General features: G+C 41.7%; 2 protein-coding genes across 2 annotated transcripts; one reads left to right on the top strand and one right to left on the bottom strand.

Annotated features, from left to right (window-relative positions):
• The first annotated feature begins 4,807 nt into the window (after positions 1-4,807).
• On the top strand, positions 4,808-10,652 carry cdc6 (cell division cycle 6 homolog (S. cerevisiae)). The gene is made up of 12 exons (XM_030442241.1): positions 4,808-4,965; positions 6,202-6,493; positions 6,801-7,064; positions 7,499-7,698; positions 7,824-7,972; positions 8,077-8,183; positions 8,476-8,615; positions 8,708-8,808; positions 9,029-9,096; positions 9,199-9,377; positions 9,602-9,742; positions 10,280-10,652. Exons 2-12 carry the CDS (start codon positions 6,214-6,216, stop codon positions 10,370-10,372), a joined length of 1,722 nt encoding a protein of 573 aa, XP_030298101.1. The 5' UTR covers positions 4,808-4,965; positions 6,202-6,213; the 3' UTR covers positions 10,373-10,652.
• A 5,496-nt stretch (positions 10,653-16,148) lies between these two features.
• ccsapa (centriole, cilia and spindle-associated protein a) lies at positions 16,149-23,438 on the bottom strand. Its single transcript, XM_030431257.1, has 4 exons — positions 23,311-23,438; positions 21,310-21,688; positions 18,863-19,203; positions 16,149-17,551 (listed from the first exon to the last, which is right to left on the bottom strand). The coding sequence occupies exons 2-4, from the start codon at positions 21,659-21,661 to the stop codon at positions 17,372-17,374; spliced, it is 873 nt and encodes a 290-aa protein (XP_030287117.1). The 5' UTR covers positions 21,662-21,688; positions 23,311-23,438; the 3' UTR covers positions 16,149-17,371.
• Positions 23,439-24,246: the final 808 nt, after the last annotated feature.

Raw genomic sequence — 24,246 nt, 5'->3', positions numbered from 1 at the left:
TAATAATGTGACAGCTGTCTGTGTGGCTGTTTATCTGCCACAAATCTTCAGCTTCTCCCAGATATTGAGTTTACTGTGACTTTGCTGTTGTAAACATTGTTGTTCCTACTAACAGTCACAGTAGCAGTCAGTAGTCATTTCTTGGTTTTGTCACATGTTTAGATGTGTAGCCTTTATTTCTAGCCTTATAATAAACCAGCGTTTTATTGCTTTTTAAGAATTGCAGCTGAATTGCATGTCTGCTAAACCTCAGTATTATGATAATGTGAATAAACTCATGTTGACAATAACTTGTTGACACAAAAGAAATGGCAGTTGCATATCACTCACAGCTACACAGGATACACAGCTAAGTAGTTAGGCAAATTACGTAAGTGGGCGGAGCTTTGTTGAGATTGTCCCGACTCACTCTACGTCACTTCACTCTGCAGCGCATCTCAGCAGCAGCTTCTCTTCCTCAGTCTCTCTGTCTGTTTCCAGCTGATCGATATTTGCTGTTGTCTCTGTATTTCTGGAGTTTTCAGCTCCTCTAACGACTCTTGTTCAAAAAGCGCCTCTCGACAAATGTGTGGACTTGTTCTGGTGTTACTGAGACTTGTGGAGACTCGGACTGAAAGCCCGTCTGGTTCTGGCTCCTCTCAGGAGCAGCGGGTGCTGCAGTGGACCCTCCCCGACCAGAAGCGCTCTCAGGCGGACAACAAGTGCTCGCGCATCGGTGTGTCCGGATGACATGACACTCAGGTTTGTACTTCCGCATGAGCCCCTGAGGCTCTGAGCATCATTTTGACATATGACCACAAGGTGGCGCTCTTTAAATTGAAGTATTTTATATCTCCACATGGGATGCTCAGATTAACACGATACTGATCCACCACTAGGTGGCGCTCTGGTGGCAGTCTGATTTAATATTTGGCCCTGTGCTCACACCATAACACTAATGTGAATGTAATTCATAGAGGTGGTAAAGAATGTCCTCTGTCACTCACGCACCAAAAATGACCAGCAGGTGGCGCTATTATCAGCACAAATGCGTTTTAGGCAAATAACTCCCACATAACATGTCATACATGTTTACACCTCATATCTACGTGTTCCCTGAATGCAGCTGAATTCTGTGGTGTAGGCCACGCCCACTTTCGCTGTAAATCTCAGTCCAAAAATATCAAAATATTGAAAATGTACTTTTTCGAAATCCTCCCAGGAGATTTGACTGATTTGCACCAAACTTTGCATGTAGCTTCTGTGGACCCTCCTGACAGAAAGTTATCAAAGCTTTTGCCTGCGTTGTACCTGGTGGGCGTGGCGCTGCAGTCCAGTTTCATACTTCACCGTAAAACACAAAGTCCTTATAACATCTACATACAATCTCCCATCAACACCAAATTGCTCGAGCATGTAAAGCGTGTCGGCCTGAATGTGTCTACGTGTTAATTATATTTACAACATTGATGAGGTAATAATACAAACTTAAATATATTTGTTATTTCCAAAAATGAATAAACAAGCTGTTCTTGGAGGGAAATAAGGTCCCAGAACACAGTTTGAAGCTCGAAATGTGGCGGGGTCCACCACTTATAAACAAAGTAAAACAGAATAAACGGTTTTGTCCTTTATGGTCAGTTTGTTTATTCGGTCTTTGAAATGTTTTCATGCTGTAAATGTGCTGGTTGTCTCCTCAGAGTGCCGGTTCATGATGGAAGGACGGGACGACCTCATTCTACAATGTCAGGCGGCTGATTTGGACTTGTCTGCTAAACCGCTGGATGTAACGAGACCGGACCTCAAACATCAGGGCAAAGATGTCGTCCACGCATATCGACACCAACAGGACTTCCTCACTGATCAGATGGATCAGTACAAAGGCAGGACGGCTCTCAACCATGAAGACCTGAAGAACGGAACCATCACTCTCCGGATCTCCTCAGTGGACCCGTCTGACAGCGGACGGTACAGAATCTTTGTCCCGGGGCTGTTTGTCCGTTATATCACTGTTGGTAAGTAGGCTGAGTTTAATACTGTACAGATCATATTTATAAAATGTATAAAACAAAACTGTGGATGATTTCTTGTTGTGCATCATTTGAAACATTAACAGAACACCAGAACTGGACAAAGATGGATAATTCCAGCCCAGCTGCTCGTCCAATGGAAGACGTGACCGAGCCAGACAATCCTGGTATTTATCTTTAACTGTTCTCAGAACTGTTTAACACTCTATCCTACAAGATCTTTAATGTTCAGGATAATCTGACTGTGTGGGTTCTTCTTCTGTAGTTTAAATAAATGGAGCCTCACTAACATGCAGTGTTGTTCCTGATTCAGAGTCCAGTCGTACAGCTGAGCTGACGTCACTAACACCTGCTGACATTTGTCTTTGGTCTTTAATGAGAACAGATAAAATCAACATTCACTGTGTCAGAACCAGATCTGGTTCCACAATGAGCCTTTTTCTAGGCTCCTTGAGCTGCAGCAGTACATGTGGTGTTAATGTGTGTTAACTGTTCATTGTGATGTTGATGCTGAAACCAAACATCACTGATGTAAACCACTCAAACCTCCTTCTCACCTGTCTGATTCTTTCAGGTGCTGGAAACACGACTGACGGGAACGATGATGATGGCATCGGTTTCGCTGTTGCCTTTGCTATTTTTGTTGTTGTTGCAGTTGTTGTCACTGTTCTTGTTATTGTCCAAGTGAACCGCAGATAGATCAGTAAGTTACAAACTTTTTCTTTGCAGCATTTTATCAGTGGTGGAAAGTTAATAAGTTAAAGGTCCAGTGTGCAGGATTTAGGCGAGTCAAATGAGCTTTCTTGTTTCTTGTTTCACTAATTCAGACTTATTTTCAGGGAGTTGTTTCATAGAGGAGCTTTTAATAAGTCTGAACATCCTCTGATTCATTTTCATTTCATGCCCAGATGTGAAAAATGTGTCTGCTCTCTTCTTCTCTGTTTCCTCTCAGTCTGAGAGCTGAAGTGATGGACGGCAGTCTGTCCACCACCATGAAGCTCTGAAGATTTTCTACATGCCAAAAATAACCAACATGTCAACTTGTATGATCTAAATAATCCATTTAAGTGGAGACGTGCTCAGGTCACCTCTGTGTCTTAAAGGGATATTCCGGTGTAAGTTTAATCCGTGGTCTAACACAGCGTGACACAGAGTAAGATCAAGTTAGCAGACCGCTAACTTGGGTATTGCTAGCAACCCCAGAAATGACCAGACGACAACAGTACACTGCAGTAAATGGATCCAAATATAAACCGCCACCAAAAAGCCACAAATAATGCTCAGAACAGCACCAAACTTCAGCAACAGTACAAATAGGGTCTCAGCACATAGTTCGAGGCATCATATGTCTGCTAGCTTAGCCGGATTTCTATTGTAAAGACAACACAACTCACCACTCAGCAGCTTCCTGTTGTGGGGAAGACCTGACGAGTCGATTATCAGAATATCCCTTTAATGCAGCTGAAGACTTGTTGAGCTCACATTGCACATTTCACCTGTTACTGAAAGAAAACAATGAAACACATTTCCGTCCTTACAAAACATCCACAAAGAGGATTTTTAAAAACATTGGGCACTTTTTAAACAATCTACGGTGTAAAGTTCACAACACATGTGCAGTTCAGTTCTGTAATGTGACCAAAACCAGCAGCAGGTGTTTATGAATGAACTTGTTCTACTGTGTGTAATCTTGTTGGTCACATGGTGCCTTGACGCAGAACGAGAGCAGCTTTCCATCATTTTAAAACATCATCAGGAAGAAAACTTTCATCTCCAGCTGGTTGTGAGAAACTGGTTCCTGCTCTCATCTTAAACTGGTCCGACTGCTGTAAACGTCTCTACTGGACGACCCACATCAGACAATATGAAGCTTCTGCTCATTGATCAAACTGTTACTGTCCCTTTAATCTCTGCTGAGTGGATCTGAGCAGCACTGCTGTGTTTTTATCTTGCTATTTTCTGCTCTGACTTGAAGCTTTTTATCAGCCTCATCCAGCGTCTGTGAGCTGAATATCAGCATCCAGTGTTTGGAAACTTCAGGACTGTGCTTTTATTTTTACTGTTGCACTTTATCTTCTTCTGACTGGAGATCAGTATTAACAGCTTGAACTTTTCCTACTTTGGACAACAAATGTAAATATTTTGATTATTGATCTTGCACTGCCTTAAAACATATATTATAAACATATTTATTCTCATGTTGTTGCTTTATGTACAATGTTTCAGTGTAAAACGCATCAATAAAAGTGTTTAATGTATTTATACAGCATCAAACCACAGTTGCGATGTTTGTTTGTCCCTCTAAAAAGATTTTTCCATGTAGAAAATATATATATATACAGTTTCTGGTATTTCCTCTTACATATGGTGGCTTTAGTTTAACTACTTGCTTTGTTATTATATTAAGTTCAGTAAAGCACTACTGGGTTTTCTTTTAATCACATTGTGATCTTTAAAAATTAACTTAACTTGTGTTACTCAGTGTCAGAAATTATTTAATTGTAGTCTGTTTTATATAAAATACACTCTGAACGACGTCACCCACGTTAAAAGGCCTATTTTGTTAAAACAGTGATATTTTAAATGGACCCTGGTGCTAAATGTTCGACACGTTACATGTCTGTGTAACAAAACAACTCGGACGTTCCCGGGAAAATTATATTCCGCCAAAACAGCTCTGTTGAAACTCCCGCCACACGCACTGCGTGCTCATTAAGTCTGACGTCACTTCCCCCGGTAACGCTCAGCCAATGCGCATCGGAGAAGCCGCAGCTGTCAGCCGGAGCGGACCAATCAGCGAGCAGCGGCGGGAAACTCAGCTGATGTAGGAGGAGGTGGGAACGCGTTTGGCGCTTAGTCTGCTGGAGAAGACGGACAGAGAGAGACGTAGAGGACTTCAAGACGAGAAGAAACACTCACCCCGACCCGAGAACACTTCCATCACTGTTTAAAGAAGGTAAGCGTCTCACTGAAACGTTAAATTAACGGGTCGGACGGAGAAATATGTCGCTTATCGTACCCGGAAGTGCGTCCTGCTGTACAGTAGAGCTGCTCCGGTCGTTTGTCGTCTAAATAAACGCGATTAACTTCTTTTTCACGACACGTATCTTCAAAACTCTCCTTCAGAAGGATTGTAGTGTTAACTCGACATGGTTTAGGTGAAGCTAACAGTGTGTTGATGCTGAATTATGGCTGATTTTCATGTAAACGTCACCGGTTGGACCTCAGCTGTCTTGGCGCCATTTAACAGCCTCACTGTATTGTTTGTTCTGCGGCGTTTAAACGTCAAGATAATTTACGCTTCAACGACTTTAAACTCGATTTATTATAGTTGTATGTAATGTTTGATTAAATGCAGGTTATTGATGTATTTAGAGAGTTTGGACTCTACAGCTGGTCGTTGCAGTGGCTGGTACGGAAGCCCACAGAGGACCTAAAAATAATTATAGAAGTTTGACTCTGAAAATGTAATTTCACAGCATGATTCTAATGTTCCACACATGTTGGTGCTGTTTTGGTAAGACTGAACTCTTTTACACACTGTCGCCATATTTGATGAACATTTAACATTTGATTTAAAGGAGCACTGCCTAGTTTTGTGGAGGAAGAGAAAGATCTACTTTTTTTTATGACTAAACAAACTCTTTGTTTATATGTGGCGGACCCAGCCACCTTTTTACCTTCAAACAGTGTTCTGGGACCTGATTTTCCTCTGAGAACAGCTTGTTTATTAGGGGACTAATAAATATATCTGAGTTTGTATTATTGCCTCGTTCATATCGTAAATATTAAAATTCTGAGTTTGATTTTCTTCTATAAAACAACACAGCGCTCCTTTCTGTCTGAATGGAGGGAGAGACGGAGATAAGTTAGAACATAGACGTGTTTCTGCATTTTAAAAGAATACATCAGATTTATTTCTTTAACTCCTAATATCGGTATGGACATCAGCCACAAACACCCAGCACTGATCAGACCCTGTTGACATTTTGATCTGCTCTACATGGTTAATATTAATATGAAATCATCATTTACATTTACATGTCCTCACACTCTTGGGACACCATGGAAACAATTTTCTTACAAATTGCATATAAATTAATGATCCATGTTATTGAACAGTTATTTCTATACTCTGTCCATGTTCTGTTTCACTCCAGTACTAATTGATCCATTTTCCTTCATGTTTCAGATTAAACACAAAATGCCCAGCACACGCTCTCAGGGCCAGGCTCAGCCCACGCTGGCGTTCCCTCGCCGCAAATCCTGCAGAGTTCCCTCGACTCCCAAGACGCCAAAGCTGGAGAAATCTCCGGCTCCATCGCCAAGCAAACTGGAACGCAAACAGCTGCCCCGGATCGGACCGCTCTCCCCGAGACGTCCTGCTCACCTGCACACTCCTCTCTCACCCAGACATCCTGCAGTGAAGCCGGCGTCCCCCGGCCTCCAGCCACGGCTTCCACTCAGCCCCCGCAAACGCACAGGTGAGAGACGCCGCACAGGACAGGGAGGCGCATGTTTACTCCTCTCAATGAGTATTAAAGAACTTTTTGGGAAGGTTTAGTAAGCAAGTCATTTCTCCCAACAGTCACATTTTCTATCAGATACAACAACAGCACGACAAGGATTTTAGCACATGGTTGAACATGAAGGTATAAACTGAGATATAAAAAGAAAGATTGAATGTTGGCTGTAGTTCAACATCAAACATCAACCCCGTGTTTAGATACGAGTTCCTCAACATTAACTTGACCTGAAAAATGTAACACTGTTTGTATTTTGTCTCTCCAGGTGATGATAACGTCTGTAACCTTGGCGCCGGCCTGTTGGGTTCACCGCCGAAGCAGAGCAAGCCGTCCGTGGCCTCGCCCCGAAAGCTCGGCTTTGACGAGAACTCGCCGGTGTTGGCTCGCCGTCAGCTTGTCCCCTCCTCGCCACGCCAGCCGCTGTCTCCCGCCACAGGATCGTCTCCGCGGCGACAGGGAGCGCTCGCTGGAAGCCCCGCCCGCCAAAACTCGGCGAAGAAGCTGCCGGTCACTCGACTCTTTGCAGAAAGTAAGAGCTTAACCTGACCTTAGTTTGATGTCTTTTGTTGCCCAAAATATTCAGCGTAATATCAACAGAAATCAGGAAAACTGTTTTCTTTATGGATCTGTTGCTTAAGCACCACGACGCCTTTTCTTTTCCTTATTCCACAGAGGCTTCATTTAATTCTGAAACAACGTAGTATTTTATTGGTTGGTCGTCACAACCTGATCTGCAGCTACTCACTAAACATATAAAAACCTTCTTGGTGAACTGAATATTTTGGGTTGTTTGAGGACGTCCCCTAATTTATAGTTTCCTGACACTGTATTGTCCCTGAGAGCCAACAGGAGCCTCTGCTTGTTCTTATTTTAAATTTATCTCGTCTGTCTCATCGTTTGTTGCCGTCCTACAGAAGTCTCCTTAAATCCGTCCTCGATTTAACTTCAGTGTTTCTCCTCCAGAGTCGAGGTTTCAGAGCGTGAAGCAGGCGCTGCACACCGCCATCCCCGAGCGGCTGCTGTCCCGAGAGGCCGAGCGGGCGTCCATCCGATCCTTCCTGGAGGAGAAGGTCCTGCAGCGCCTCCCCGGCAGCCTCTACATCTCCGGAGCTCCAGGGACTGGCAAGACGGCCTGCCTCAACTGTGTTGTGCAGGAGATGAAGGTACTTTAAGGGAACAATATAGATTTAGATCTACACATTCCCAGACTGTTGGGTGACCTGAAGAGCTGCTATGATGATCCGATTATATCTATAATATTTAACGTCGGTGTGTTGCGTCCCGTCAGGCCGAGCTGTCGTCCGTTCAGACGGTGGTGGTGAACTGTATGAGCCTGCGCAGCTCCCACGCCATCTTCCCGCTGCTGGCCGACAAGCTGAAAGCTCCCGGCGGACAGAACGGACTGCAGAGGTTCCTGTCGGCCTCGGGCCCGGCTGTGTGAGTAACCAGCACCAAAGAGACATTTAATGACACCTTCCACAGTTGCTGCCGTCAGTGGATGTCATGTGTGAATCTCACGCAGACTGTCTTTACCTCCTCAGGCTTCTTGTTCTGGACGAGATGGACCAGCTGGACAGTAAAGCTCAGGACGTCCTCTACACCATCTTTGAGTGGCCGTACCTGCCCGAGTCTCGCCTCTGCCTCATCGGTAAGAGCTTCACCTGCCTGCAGAACTCCTTCTGATACTAACACAGTGTCTGTACCTGTAAACGTCTGACCATGTGACATGCACAGGTAGAAGGAGAGCTGGGGAAAAAACAAGTCATGTCAAAGTAAAACTGCATTTTTCAAAGTAAAACTGATTAAAAGAGCACAATAAAAGAGGGAACTAAAACCAACATTTTAAACATTCAGTTAAAAAAACAAGCACGATCATGTTTTCGGTCGACGGGCAGATTGTGTCCTCATCATCTTATTAAAACCTCTTGTTGTGTTCGCAGGTATAGCCAACGCTCTGGATCTGACGGACCGGATCCTGCCCCGGCTGCAGGCCCGGCCTCACTGTCGCCCTCAGCTGCTACACTTCCCTCCTTACAGCCGACAGGAGCTCACCGCCATCGTGCAGGACAGACTGTCTCAGGTGAACACAGAGGAGGATCTCACCTCTAGTACAGCGAAACATTTTATAAAGAGACTTTTGTATTAATCTCTTTAAACGCTGTTTCCTCTCAGGCGTCTGCTGACGGGATCATGGACGCCTCGGCGGTTCAGTTCTGTGCCAGGAAAGTGTCGGCGGTGTCGGGCGACGCCAGGAAAGCTCTGGACATCTGCAGGTACGACGTTCTGTCTCTGTTGATTTTCACCCTGTTTGATCAGATTTTCTCATCATTTAATCCTGATTTATATTGAACATCTTGATAAAACATGTTCAATGTAAATCTAACCTCACTGGAACATTTTGTCTCAGTATTTGTCTTCATGAGTTCGTCTCTCTGCTGTTAAACTGTTTGATAGAATTTGTTCAGCATTTAATTGTTGATCTTGATTTTCCAGGCGAGCTGTGGAGGTTGTGGAGTCTGACGAGAGGAAGAAAACATCAGACCCAGAAGCTGAAACTAAAGGTGAGCGCTGATTTGATTTGCTGCGAGCGTCCGCTGATTATTATTCCTCACTTGACAAACCTGACACTAACTCGAACCCTTCCTGTCCTTGGTTGCGTGCAGCTTCACGGGTCAGCCTTCCTCAGGTCGCGCGGGTTCTGTCGGAGGTGTACGGCGACCGGATGGCGTCTCAGTGCGGCGGCTCTGATGGAGAGAGTTTCCCTCTGCAGCAGAAGCTGCTGGTCTGCTGCCTGCTGCTGCTCATACGCAACGGAAAGAGCAAAGAGATCGTCCTCGGGAAGGTGAGACGCCGACCTTGACAAGTTTATGTTGAAAGCAGATGCTGAAGTGTCGATACAGTTTGTAGTGTTAAAAGTTAAAACATCATGACGAGATCACAAAGTGGATACAAGGATAAAACCTGTCACTGAAGAGGCTGCGGCCTTCTTTCATACGTCCAGCAGGAGGTGCTGAAGCTCCGCCTGCAGTGTTGTTAACATCTGTGCTGCGTCTGTTTGTGTTCCAGCTCCACGAGGTTTACAGCCGTCTGTGCGCCCAGCGGCAGGTGTCTGCGGTCGGGCAGGGCGAGTGTCTGTCTCTCTGCAGTCTGCTGGAGAGTCGAGGAATCATCGCGCTGAAGAAAGCTAAAGAGGCTCGACTCACTAAGGTACGAACATCACACCTGTCACCTGCAGCCAGCGTGACGTCACTGCGTCGCTCTGTCAGGAGCTCCTCGTGTGTTTGTGCTCTCAGACTGTCTGTTTAAAGTCTGATGATTCACAAGCATTTTACAACAAGAGAGAAAAGCGTGATTTAAAATGACACAGGAGCAGATTTGACTTTTTTTTTTAAAACAGACATTTTCTGTCACTGAACTCCAGCAGGCAGTTTTTTGTTTGGTTTTTAAGATGGTGCTGCAGCGACGAGTCTCAGAACACGTGTCTTAGAAATGTCTTTGCCTGACTGCATCTCCGGGAATGTTTCCAGGAACATTTCCATCTTAGTTTCCGCTGACCATCACGATTAAATGCTGTAGGGTCAAGAAAAGCAACACGTTCTCCACAGTAACATTTAGAGTTGATGGATCATCGTTGCATCTCTGTGTGATTTAGTTCTGGACTGACTGAGATGTTTCAGGTGTTTTTGGTCCGTTGTTACCTGGAATCCAGAGATCTGAAATCTGAACATTTGTTTCTGTCTGCAGGTGTTTCTGAAGATCGAGGAGAAGGACGTTGAAAACGCTCTGAAGGATCGAACTCTGCTGGGCAGCATCCTGGCTGCTGGTCTCCCCTCGTGATCACATTTATTTATCTTTTATCTCATTTTTGAAGTTGAACTCATGAAGCCAGATTTTCTCAATGGTTTGTTTTTTATTCTCATTTTTGCTGAGAGTTTGTACAGTTATTTTTAAATGAAAAATGTTTACGAGAAGATTTTTATATTTTCTTTTTTCCCTCCTGATGTTAAAGTTCAGTTCTGAACTCGCGTCAGTTATGAAATTACAGCATTTGTTTCAGTTTGGATTTGAAACGTTTACATTTTTATGCTGGAAATAAACAAATGTACGGACATTTTAATCAAGTTTCCATCTCGTTTTTGTCAAAATGCACCAAAACACAACAAAAACAAACTGATCCAGGGTTCATACCACCTCAACTATTCTCCTTTACAATTATTTCATTAACGTCATTTTAATGTTTAACTACTCAATCAAAAATCTTAATTTTTGAAATGAATCAATCCTGTTGTCATATTTATTATTTTCCATGTTCTGCTGCTCTGTTCTTCCACTCCGGCACATTGTGAGGACAAATATTTAACTTTTTACTCAACTACATTTGTTCAATAGTGGAGAGGATGACTTTATATCATCAGGAGGAGGAGAGGAGGACTTTATATCATCAGGAGGAGAGGAGGACTTTATATCATCAGGAGGAGAGGAGGACTTTATATCATCAGGAGGAGGAGAGGACTTTATATCATCAGGAGGAGGAGAGGAGGACTTTATATCATCAGGAGGAGGAGAGGAGGACTTTATATCATCAGGAGGAGAGGAGGACTTTATATCATCAGGAGGAGGAGAGGATGACTTTAGATCATCAGGAGGAGGAGAGGAGGACTTTATATCATCAGGAGGAGGAGAGGAGGACTTTATATCATCAGGAGGAGAGGAGGACTTTATATCATCAGGAGGAGGAGAGGATGACTTTAGATCATCAGGAGGAGGAGAGGATGACTTTATATCATCAGGAGGAGGAGAGGAGGACTTTATATCATCAGGAGGAGGAGAGGAGGACTTTATATCATCAGGAGGAGGAGAGGAGGACTTTATATCATCAGGAGGAGGAGAGGAGGACTTTATATCATCAGGAGGAGGAGAGGAGGACTTTATATCATCAGGAGGAGGAGAGGAGGACTTTATATCATCAGGAGGAGGAGAGGAGGACTTTATATCATCAGGAGGAGGAGAGGAGGACTTTATATCATCAGGAGGAGGAGAGGAGGACTTTATATCATCAGGAGGAGGAGAGGAGGACTTTATATCATCAGGAGGAGAGGAGGACTTTATATCATCGGGAGGAGAGGAGGACTTTATATCATCAGGAGGAGGAGAGGAGGACTTTATATCATCAGGAGGAGAGGAGGACTTTATATCATCAGGAGGAGGAGAGGAGGACTTTATATCCTCAGGAGGAGGAGAGGAGGACTTTATATCATCAGGAGGAGGAGAGGAGGACTTTATATCATCAGGAGGAGGAGAGGATGACTTTATATCATCAGGAGGAGGAGAGGAGGACTTTATATCATCAGGAGAAGAGGAGGACTTTATATCATCAGGAGGAGGACTTCAGATTTAAAGACAGTAAATATAAAACACGCTGACACGTATATAAACTATTTAAATATGATTTATTCACAGCAAAGTGGATGAAAATATATCATTGTGCACGTTTTCAAATACAAATACAGTGACTAAAAATGTAAACGAGGTCGGAGATAAAACGTGATTAAATATTCATTCAAGGTTTGAAACTTATTTAATTTTACATCCTGCAGAGAAACCAAACGAACTCAAAGCTTCAGCAGAGAAGTCGCACAACCATCATCATCATCATCATCACACAGAACAGCTGATGATTCTAAATATGAGACTTTCTCAAACATCCTCCTGTGATTGTCGACTCAAACATAAAAACACCACACAGACTCTGAACTCTACCTGAGAGACGCCTGTATGAAAGTTAATCATCTTATTTTATGATCACATGACTTTTAAATCACATGTTGACATTCAGAAATCAAAACTGTCCTTCAAAAGTATGTCATCTTTTTTTTTTTTTTAAGTCTCAGTCGCCTCTAAAATTAGTAAATCTCTTCATAATCTGATCTCTTATCATAAAAAATCTCAAATTTCAATTTTTAATCTGAATAATTTAATGTTCCAAAACAAGCTGAATATGTCGAGATGAGTTTGGATGAAAAGAAGCACAAAACATCTCAAATGCAGCCATAAACAAAAAACTCAATATTTTACTTCAGCTTCAATAAAAGTTTGCAACGAGCTGATTCACTGCAGAGTTACTGAATAATGAGACACTTTAATTAAATAAATGTGTTCTTCAGCTCTGACTGAATCTGTGGATGGTTTTATCTCCTCTTAATGAATTTTGACAAATTATATTGAAGCATAATAAAGACAAAACATTCTCAAGTTGAAGAGAAACGTGAAAGAGAAGAGACATTTACAAACCTGCCGTCCAGTTTGAGACAAAACACTTGAAATCCACTTAAAACATTTCAATTTTTTAAATTCTAGTGTCTTGAATCTTTGATTTAATCCAAACATGAGTTTTAAAGTCTGATATCGATATTCCTAAAGCCTTTCTTGACATTATTCTTCTCATTATTTGATCTTTCTGAACGTTAAAAATGAAATTATTCAGCTGTTTTTTTCATGTGAGGGCAAAGAACTACAAAGAAACGTGACACAATGTTTTTCCTCTAATTTTGTTTGTGTCAAGTCATGTTTTATTAATAATATCATGCTTCAGTGTTAGATTTTGCATGACGGTGTATGTTTTTATCTGAACTGTTTTTGTTCATATTAAAAAACTAAATTTGCCCCGAATGCTGAATTTTGACTGTTTTTTTATATAAAGGGAGAAATTGTGAGTTTAAGATAATATTAGTTTGTTAAACGTCTGTGTGTTGTTTCAAACTGGACGTCTGACAGTGAAACAACATAAAACCTCTGAGTCTGAAGCGTTCAACAATAATGATAATAAATGAAATAATAAATAAATAGTTCTGCACATTCAGAGTGACGAGGTTCAGCCGGTGTTAAATCAATAAACATTCTCAGTGATTCAGTTTTTGTTTTTTTTTTACAGTAAACTCACAAATGTTCCACAGGTACGTCGTGAACGTTAGCCCTCAGTGTCGGTCGCACAATGATGACATCATCACGTATTTACAATCTTTTAAGTTACATCACACGGTCGACAAACAATCAGACAAACTGGTGAAACTAAACACACACATTTAAACTTTGTAAACACTCCATTTATTTTTCATTTTCATCCCCAAACTCAAACTGATCTGAAAAAATTGAAAACGATTAATTTCACACGACTTTAACTCTCCAGTAATTCAGTTAACTCTCTTATCTGTGGGATAAAGAGCTTCATTTAAACACAATTAAAGGTGTAATTTGTTTATAATAGTATAATAAATAAATAATAATGAGAGGTTTTTCATTTCTTAACATTTTGTGAGTTTGTTTTGTTTGTTTTTAACTAAAATCGCCCTTCAAATTCCACAGCAGCAACATTAAAGCACATTTATCGTCATTTTTTGAACTGGAAAAGAAACTGAACTTGTAAAATAAATCACGTGCTTTTGTCTCGCGTGTCTTAAAAATCACCACACTCATTTTTAAAATGTTTTGTTCCATCCAAGTGTTTTAATTTATCGTCTCATCTGAAGAAAACTGCACGATTTTTAGATTCAATCATGAAGCAAATAAACTGTTATAAGACTTAAACGAACAGTGTTGCATTTGTGTCATTGTAACAAAGTTAATATCTAAAACTTCTTTAAATTAAAAACTTAAATTCATTGTTACTTTTTGCATAATCCAGCAGAAGAAGCTCAGATCCTCCTCTTGTTTAATCTATTCTAAATAAACATCAAGAGGAAGAAGTTTTGCATGAAGCGCTGCAGTCGACAGATTATTGATCCAAATCATGTAAAACAAAAGCCAGAAGATAAACAACTTTAAATCTGAGGTTACAATAAAGCCAGCGCAGCTTAAATATAGTTTTTTTTTACTCAGAAAATACTTTTGATACTATTTTATTTGATAAATCTTTAATTTCTACGTAGTTTCTACAGTCGAGTATGAAGATCCAAAATATCCAAATATCAAAAATACTCCAGTTTGAATCGAACACTTTGAGTTAGAAACTCAACAGCTGCCTTTGAGGAAGAGAACTGAAAAATGACGAACAGCTAAAATAAATCACGGCCGAGTGTTCGGAGACTTTTCATGCTCTGAAACTAAAAATACATTCGAATAGTGACGATCTGAACGTGTTTTCTTCTTTCCTATAAAAGCTCAGAGACGTAATTCTCTCTGATGTTTGTTTAAATACTTCAGTCCATCACACCTGAAACTTCCTGCAGGTTTAAAATCGCTGCTGTCGGAGGACGAACACACAATTTCAATCAAAGTGAAGGATGATAGTCTCGTTGACGATTAATCTGAGTACTCAATTATTTTATTAGTTGTTTGGTTTATAAAACGTCTGAAAATGTTCCTCAGATGTCTCGTTTTTGTTCACGACCCAAAGAGATTCAGTTCGTGGTCGTAAAGGAGGAAAGAAAGCAGGAAATATTCACGTTTAAGAAGCTGGAATTAACTTTTTATCTTTAAAAATGACTAAACTTCTTTTAAAATCGTTAGCGATTGATGAGAAGTTGTGGATCGATCACTGCAGCGAGAGGTAACAGTCACATTTAGTTTAATTCAACCTGAGGCCTGTTGACACATTAATCATGCATAACGAGGGGTGTAATCTTTAATTAACTTCAGATATTTTAGCAGGCTGAGTGTTGACAGGCGTGTTTCCTCAGCGTGGAGAGGTTTAAACTCTCCGTCAGCCTGCAGGACGGAGGAATGTTTTAACAAGGACGGTGAAATACGTCCAGGAGAAATTAAACTGAATCACAGTCGACAGATAAACGACCGTCTACACTTGTGTGTGTTTTAGTTCCTCGACAGCAGCGATTCTCTGAAGCAACAAGAAAACCTTCCTCATCTCGTTACCTCATCAGATGACGTCGTGTGAAGTGTTCGTTAGAGTGAAGCAGCCGGACACGTTAACACGAGGAGCTCGTTAGTGAACGGATTCACACGTCCAGCTGTTCTGAAGCGACACGATCATTAACGTGGAGACGTGTTTGTGTCACCTGTTTCCCCTGAGAGCAGGAAGCTGAGGAGCATCAGCGGGACCCGAGTCTAAATTAAGTTCTGAGGACAAAGTCTGACCCACAAAAAGTTCTGCACAGGAACTTTGGGGGAGGAGGGCGTTGCAGCAGTTTATTTCAGACGCCAAAAAGTCTGAAATGTTTTCTCTCTACATCTTTTTTCATGTGTGAAACAAACTCGAAACATTAAATCAGGAGATTTTTTCTCCTTCAAATCTTTTGTCCATTTCACACATGAGAAGAAAAATATCAGGGACGTTTTTGTGATTTTTTTTTTTCATCTGGTTTCACACATGAAAATAATTTATTCTGACCAACTGATGAAAAAATTTCATCAGGAGGAAAAAAAAAAGTTTTTCTTTAGTTTTTTCCCCCAAAAACATTTTCCTTCTCAAAATGTTTCATTCACTCGAGTTTCACAAGTGAATTTCTTTTTCATACTTGAAAAAACTAAGAAAGAATTATTTTTACAGGATGAATAATCATTTTTCATGTATTAAACCAACAAAGAACAAAAAAAAGTTTTAAAAAATGTATCTCCAGATTTTTTCTCCCTCCAAAACTTCTGTGATATTTTTTTTTTTCCCGGGTGTGAAACTAACTGGACAAATTAAATCATCAAGTTTTTTCCCTCCAAAATTTCTGCCCACTCAAATTTCACACATGAAAAAAATTTGATGATCATGTTTGAAACCAGCTGAAATTTTTTTTTTAAATAAAAATAAAAAAAAAATTCTCTCAACATTTTTTTTTCCACGCAAAGTTTCACACATGAAAAAAATAAAAATAAAATCTCCTGATTTTTATTTATTTGCATTTAATCAACAACTGGGGGAAAAAATAGGAGATTTTTTGTGCAGTCTTTTTTTTTTCCATGCATGAATTACAAAAATTATCCCGGCGTCATAAACAGAGAAAACAACAATTCTGTTGTTGCCTTTTTAGACATCAGCTGTTTAACTTGCTGCATGTTTGTGGGTCCTCAGGAAACAACTGCAGGAGCCTTTTAGTTCCTAGTAGAGTAGAAGGTCGAATAGTCTGAGTCAATATTCAGTTTTGGAAGGTTTGACTTTTTTCCAGAAATGACATAACTTTAAATTTTTATACCGCAATGTTTTTACAGGTGACAGACTCCTTTGTTATTTCGAGTAGACAAGTTTCCCTTTCTGTTTTGTTTTTCCACTGTGCGTCACGCTCACAGATCTCATCAGTTACTGAGTTTTATTATTTTACTTTTACTCGACTTCCCAAGATGTTTTCTAATTTTGTTGTAATTCTTTAGTTTCTTTTTGTTGCTCTTCATTGTGTTTTCTTTCTTTTCCTTTTCTGTGACGCACTTTGTAACCTTGTTTATCAGTAAACTTTATTATCAGACGACATCCAGAAGACTTAAAACTTGTTGAACATCAAACTAAACTCTTCATACGTGTTCAACAACAAAACTAACTTATTTTTGTTTTGTTTCACTTTTAAATTATAATCAGCTTGAAAACAAGACACGGCCTTCAGTAATACTGCAACATTTTTAGGCTTTATCACGAAACACTTTTAAACCTTGAAAGCACCTCACTTTGAAAACAAACTGAATTCTCTATCAGCAGCTCTGCCCACGTCTTGACTTCAGTCGCTCTGCTCTCTGAGGAGATGAGACGGCGAGGGCGGTTCTGTTGGACTGTAACGAGACGACGTGGTTCTCTTGTTGTTTCAGCTGAATAATCTAACCCTGCTGCTGCTCCGCTGTCTCCTATCTGCTCTCCAATAAGGAAACCTGGTTTTCAGGAGTCGGGGTCGGGGGAGGATCCCGTCTCTACCTCAGCCGGGCAGAGAAGCAGCGCATGTACTCCGTCATCCAGCGGTCGTCCACCACCGTCAGCTGCGACCGCCTCATCTTCTCCAGGTCAGCTGACCGAGCCCGCCGCCGGTCCAGGTTGGAGCCCCGTTTGTCGGAGTCCCGCCGGGTCTGAACGCAGGCGTCGGACGTGTTGGTCTGAGAGGAGAAACCAGAGAGAACACAGCGGTGCTTCATTATTAATGTCGGCCGAGTGTTCGGTGACACGGCTTCACTTCTCTGGTGTCCAGTGATCGAGGCAGAGACGCTCGGAGAGACTCGTCATGCTCTGCTTCTCACATCTGAACTCTCTCAGCTGCTCCTGTCTTTGAAATACTTTTACATTTACAGTAAACACTGAACTGCACTCAGCGGTGAAACAAATCATAATAAATCTTTGTTGTTGGATCTGATTAATCTGATCTAACAGTTTGGATCTATGAAGCTATAATATGTAACATTTCTGCCTTCAAATGTCTAAAAACAAGTAAATCTTTGTTTCATATTTGGAGTTTTGCTCTTAAATCTTCCTGAATATTTCCTGAATGATCCAACCAGAGAACATTTGGTCACCTGTTGTTTTAACTTCCAGGAGTCAGAGAGAAGAAGGAAATCAGTGAATGAGACGAAACATCAATGCAGGATGAGGATTTTAGAAGCCCGTCGTTAAAATGTTAACTCATCTGTGAACATTTCTGCCTGAGTGACGTAGAGAGATTTTCATTGATGATGGTTCTTTAACTTTAGCCCTTTTAGATAGAGAAGGCGGCACATTTGCTCCAAGGTAAGGACGGCAATGTGCCGGCCTGTCTTTCTAAAACGGAGGCGTAACAATCCTCCTTTTCTAAAAGCCGCCTCTGAGGTAGGCGTAAACACGTGACGTGACGTGAAGCTCGAAGTTGGGCTGTGAACAATGACATAGAATTTGTCTTCAAAATAAGAGCTTTACATTGCACCCCATTGGAGTTTAGAACTGGGTTCTTAGCGGGGGGCTTTTAATTTGAAAGTAGCGACCGTTCCTAGCTTGCCGCTACAACAACAAGCTAACACAACCAAACAGCTACAGAGACCGAGGAGACGCTGCATCTCCTGGATCTCAGCGGCTGTCCAGTTGTTCATCTTAATGTCTGCGGTTGAAATGATGGACTGACTGCTGTGATCAGCTGTTTCCTGGTTTTAAAACTCCCCGGCTGTGGGTCGCACAACAGTGCAGGTCATCGACACCTCTGCCCACCTCACGCAGAGGCCGGCACATTGACGACTCGTTTTTAGATAGCAGGCGAGGCGGAAATAAGTGTACCCTCCGAGGCGGAAAATCGGCGGACCAGAACAGACCCCCAATTTGCCGGCTTGGTGCTCTGTCCAAAAGTGGCGAGTGAAGATAACAACTCCCATGATCCCACGCTACTGTTGTTTGTTTAATTTTGACCCAGTTTGTTTGAAAGTGTGTTCAGTGAGACGAACGCTCACCTCGTTCGGCGTCCTCCGGACCTCTGTGTGTCTCTCGGTCCAGTCCAGTCGGCTCGACGACCGTCGGATCTCCTTGGAGCTGATCGGCGGTTGGCTCTTCGCTCTCAGTGGTTTGCGTACCACAACCGGTTTGTCGTCATGGGAACTGTCGCGGTGTCCCGGTTCAGACCGAGGGGTGCGGCGGCGGTGGCGTCGCTTGGGGGCTGGATTTACAGGCTCGCCATCAGAGGACGGCGTGTCAGCGGGACTGTTGTCCGTCTCCGTGTCATCAGAGGGTCTGCTGCTGTTTGCAGCCGCGACCATGGAACCACCGCTGGTTTCATTCACACCGTTCTCTACAACTGAGACAGAAAAAACTCTGCAGGTCAGAAACAACAAGGCAAAGATTTTAGTACAGAAACATTTTCTCACTGAGTTTCTGTCTCTGGTTCGGTCGTGTCTGTGAATAATATCAGTTTACTGTCAGTGAGAGTGAAACACAGTCAGAGTTTAACTTGTGGGGAGGATCATGTGATCACTACAGGTCAGCTACAGGTGAGGATTTAATGCAACGACCAGCGAGAGGAGCAACTTTAACAATGGCGGCTCCTCAAAAGGTTAGTGTTGCTGCTGTAGCTTCAGTTACATCAGAACTGGAGAGTTTGTTTCAGTTAAAGAAGAGAAAACAAAGACTCTGAAAGATTTCATAGATGTAAAATATTGTTTTACTCTTCTTTTAAGTGAGTTCAATAAGAGATTGATTTGCAACTCTTACTGATGATCTGATTGGACGATCAATCACCTGCCAAGTACTTTTTGAAGAGTCTGCCCCTTCAAGCACCAATCAAGTATTTCTGCAACTTACAATTATAATTATTATCATTATTTATTTATCTGCAGACTATTTTCATAATCGTTGGTCGTTTTGTCAATAAATTGTCAGAAAATCATGAAAAATACTCAAAGAGGTCAATAATCAATTTGTTATCGTACAAAGAAAAGCATCATTACCGTACTTCAGGACCTGAAATCAGAGAATGTTTGGTGTTTTTGCTTTATGGATTCAAACAATTATATGATCATCAAAATAGCTGCAGAGTTTTAATTTCCTACTCATCGATCAATCGATAAATTGTTTCAGACAGCGTTTCTTACTTAGCAGACCAGTAAGGGGGGAAGTTCAGCTGGGTGTGGCTGGTCTACAGTTTGTTGTATTGTCACATTTGCTGCATGCAGACTTTCTAAAAACGTGTGTTGGTGAAGTTCAAAGCTCCTCCACGGACGCTCTGCAGTCTGAAACGCAGCCATGGAAATGTTACAGGAGACACAATCGTCCCTTTATCTCCAGATCAGATAGGAAACAGTCCCATCTGACTGCTCAACCTTCAGTCCACACATATTTTTAGCCCCGGTGTCTCCGGAGGTAAAGCAGCCTCCGGCCCTCATACTGTCAGAGCGACGCTCACACAGGAGCACAAACAAACTCCTCCTGGGATCTGCTGCTCATCCCAAAATATTCCTGGAAGCCAGACAGGAAACAGACGAACCAGGACAGTCTCAACAATCGCTCCAGCTAAAGTTTAAATCTCCATTTTCTCACATTGGATACAATAATAATTATATTATTGTCCTAACAGAACAACCTGTGAGCAGAGCGCGACCACCTGAGCTCAGCCTGATGAAGTTAGAGGAGGGCGACTCCTTCATTATAGATTGATCTGATGAGTGCTTCTCTAATCAGTAATTTAATCTACACATCGTCAGAATAGTGAAATTAGACCCTACAGTGCTCGGGCCTCGAGCTAAATGCTAACATCAGCATGCTAACATGCTAATGTTTAGCAGGTAATGTTCACCAGCATAGTTAAGATAGCACCTCATGCTAACAATCACAAGCATTTAGTCTGAAACTAGAGTATTGATCAAGTGACTGATGATGATTACTAGTGTAATTAATTAGGCTAACGTTTACGCACTAGAGCTGCACTGATTAGTCAATTAATTGATTAGTCATTGGACAGAAAATTAACAGCAACTACATTAAAGTTTTACAATTGTTTTCTTGGTTCCTTTATGTTTTAAAACAGAGATTTTACCCTTTTATGACATTTTTTCAGACCACACTATGAATTGAGAGAGCAACTAATTGATACAGAATCAGATCTATTATTTTCTATCATGCATAAAAATGATCGATCATTTATCAGAAGTACTTGGAGCGTAAACAGACGTCTTCAGGTTGCCTTTTTAGTGTAAACCCCCCAAAAATGTTCAGGTTACAAAAGAAAAGCAGCAAAATTCTCACATTACAGAAGAAGAAGAAGAATTATGACATAAATTGGAAATTCATGTAGAACTGGCTCTCTGCATTTTAACCCTGGGAGGAGAATTCTCTGTTGGTTGACTGTTCAACAAATGGACTCTTCCATCATTAAAGTCAGTAACATTAATAACGACAGTCTTCTCACCTGCAGCAGGTGCAGCGTCGACGGCTGCCACCTCACCAGCTCCTCCCTCGGTCTCTCTGTCCTCTGGAGGTTTGGAGGGGCTGGACAACCTCTGCTTCACCTCCGAGCACGGCGGCGGCGGCGGTGGGAGGGACAGGGGGACGACTTTGTTCCTGGTCAGCCTCGGCGTGGACCAGCCGCTGGAGTCGGAGCAACTGTCCCAGCCCTCCCAGAACCAGGGCTTGTGGGAGTGCTCCATCACCCGCCGGGTCAGACGGTACTTCAGAGAGTCCTCGTAGCATTTGGAAAACGTCTCCCACTTGGGATCCCTGAACTTCTTCATGTACTCTGTCCGGATCTTTTTGGTCACCATGGCGCTCGTTATTGCTCGTGTCTGGTTCTGGAGGAAATCAAATAATTTAATCAAAATAGAGCTCAACTACAGGATAAAATACGATTTATGAGGTCGTCTGATTTTTATAACAGACCAGAGGAGAAAAAACTAGATCAAATGTTAATGTATTAACAGAGTCGTCTTTAACCACAGAATGTAATTCAGGCTGCAGACTCTTTTCTTTATCGATTAATGTGATGATTATTTCACTAGTTTCAGTTTTATTTAAAGAAATGGTTTCATTTGGTCACCTGTCGCTTTAACTTCAGCAGAGACACCCGACAGAGAGTGAGGAAGCAGGCGACCGTGACTAAATGTAACTCAATAAAACATTATCGTGTCTGTGAATGTATCCGCCCGAATCACCTCAGACACATTTCCATCAGCAATGGAGGGTTTTAAATGTTTTTTGCTCTCCACTTTAATTTTTACTGTGATTTTTGTTTCATAACAAACAAACGATCAAAAATAAGAAAGAAAAATGCAGACAGTCAGTATGATAACAGTTCATTAGTGTTACGATGAAATGTCAGGTGTAACTGAGGGTCCATGCTGTTGGTCCGGGTGCAGGAGGGAACTAGACAATCCTCCAAACAAAATATATAAACAAAATAGAATAAATCATAATTTTTCAGCAGATTTTTTTTTATTTCTTGAAATATTCTGTTAACTCAATGATTGTTGGAGACTCTTTACCTACCCAGGTCCTGGTTATTGCTTTTTTATCTATGTATTTTTCACTAGCGGTTAGCAATGGTGGGGTTTTAACAACAAATACTACAACTCCCATGATCCCTCACTGCCTCCTCAGTTTCAGGGACACCTTGTAGCAGGAATTACATACGGCGTATTTAAATAAAAAAATGATTTTACTATTAATGCAACTGGATGATTCTTCCAAATGAAATAATCTGCAGGGTTTTTTGAAAGGATCTACCTGCAGCCCGTGGTGACGTCACTCTGCCAGGTGTGGTTTACCTGCAGGCCCCGCCCACTCCCCTTTACACCAGATTAAACTGGGAGCAGAGGAGGATTGGAGCTTATTATAGCCTCACTGTACTACTGACTGAACTACTACTGCTGTTACTACACGACCAACAACACACCATGTCTTCCTGTGAGGAGTCCTCCGCCCACACAGCCTTTTATTTCATTTCATATGTTATAAATCAACCTCTAATCTTCAATGAACCACATGAAATATTAATGTATATGAGCTGGCCTACATCTGACGAAAACAGATGTACAACATTCAACATCAATTTGTTTTCAAACAGCTAATTAAAGCTAATTTATTGGTGTCTTTCCCTCCTATAATTGGAAAAATATAGATGGTATCTTGTTTTTTAAGGCTCCTTTCCTCAGTCACACCTCGAAACATCGTCTTTCCTCGTGTTTTTCCTACGCAGAGGGAAGAAACACACAGACGTGTGTGTCTGTCGAAGCTGAGAAATGCAGTTAAATGTGTAAAATGTGAGTTTTGAATGAACAGTTATCGTGTGAAAACAGGCTCCAGCCATATTCACCGCCTCACCTGCCCGCGTTTAATCCGCGTTTGTAAACACGGTGAGCTTTTTAAAAAATGAGGCTAACGGCTGGAAATTAACGTCGGATGTAATGTCACTCACCCAGAACTCATCCCAGAGCGGTCCGGTCCGGTTCTGTCCCTTCACAGCCGCGGACACACGACGAGCATCGCCCCGCTGCTTCTCTAACTGACAGCCAACGGCCGGAGCAACAAGCTAAGCTATCTTAAATACCGCGCAGCGCTTCCGGCTCAGACTTTCAAAATAAAACTCTAAAAACATCAAACTCGTCAACATCTGATAAAATATAATGTGTACACTAAGCTGATAGTCAATACATGTGTGCTCAATCAAAATGTTTGATTCCAGTTAAATCTGCCTGTGCTTGTGTCTACACCTCTGAAGATCATGCGGAATATTCATTTTAAATTATTTATTTATCGTTGTATTCTTATTTTGAAAATGACACTCTGAACTTCCGGTACAGTTCTGATTAACATCCGCATGCTTGATGGAGCAGAAATATGGTCATGAAGAAGAAATATGAATTCCCGTGAAGATGCAGACGCTGGACTGCGCATGCGTGCTGCATGCCTCCATCTGTGCAGTGATGACAACAGGTGTAAACAGACAACCTGCTGAGAACAAGAGGAGCAGACTTTAACTCAGCGGAAAGTTTCTTTCTCCGGTCTTTTAAAGGGCATCTACAGAATTTTTTTTCTTCTGTGGCTAAATAACCCTAATGATGTCATGGTGATGTCATCAGGGTGAGCTCAACAGAGTTGTCTATACTCACTACATCTTGAACAGGTGTGCATGTGACTAAACTCTGACACAACTGGAAATTAAAGATGACGATCACTTAATTAAGTGCTCCACCCTGTGCTTACTGACCAACAGATGAAGTTAGGTTCTTTAAATTATGGGTTCAGTGGCACATTTTGCTTTATGACATAAAAAAGGTTTCCCACTTGTAAATTTTAAAGTGTTAACATGTCTTGAGAAAGGCTGAAAAAGACATTAAGCATCATCACATCA

The sequence above is a fragment of the Sparus aurata genome, chromosome 1 (assembly GCF_900880675.1).
Source record: "Sparus aurata chromosome 1, fSpaAur1.1, whole genome shotgun sequence".
NCBI lineage: Eukaryota > Metazoa > Chordata > Actinopteri > Spariformes > Sparidae > Sparus > Sparus aurata.
Note: the sequence above shows the minus strand (reverse complement) of the source record. Positions and strands in the feature narration are given on the sequence as shown.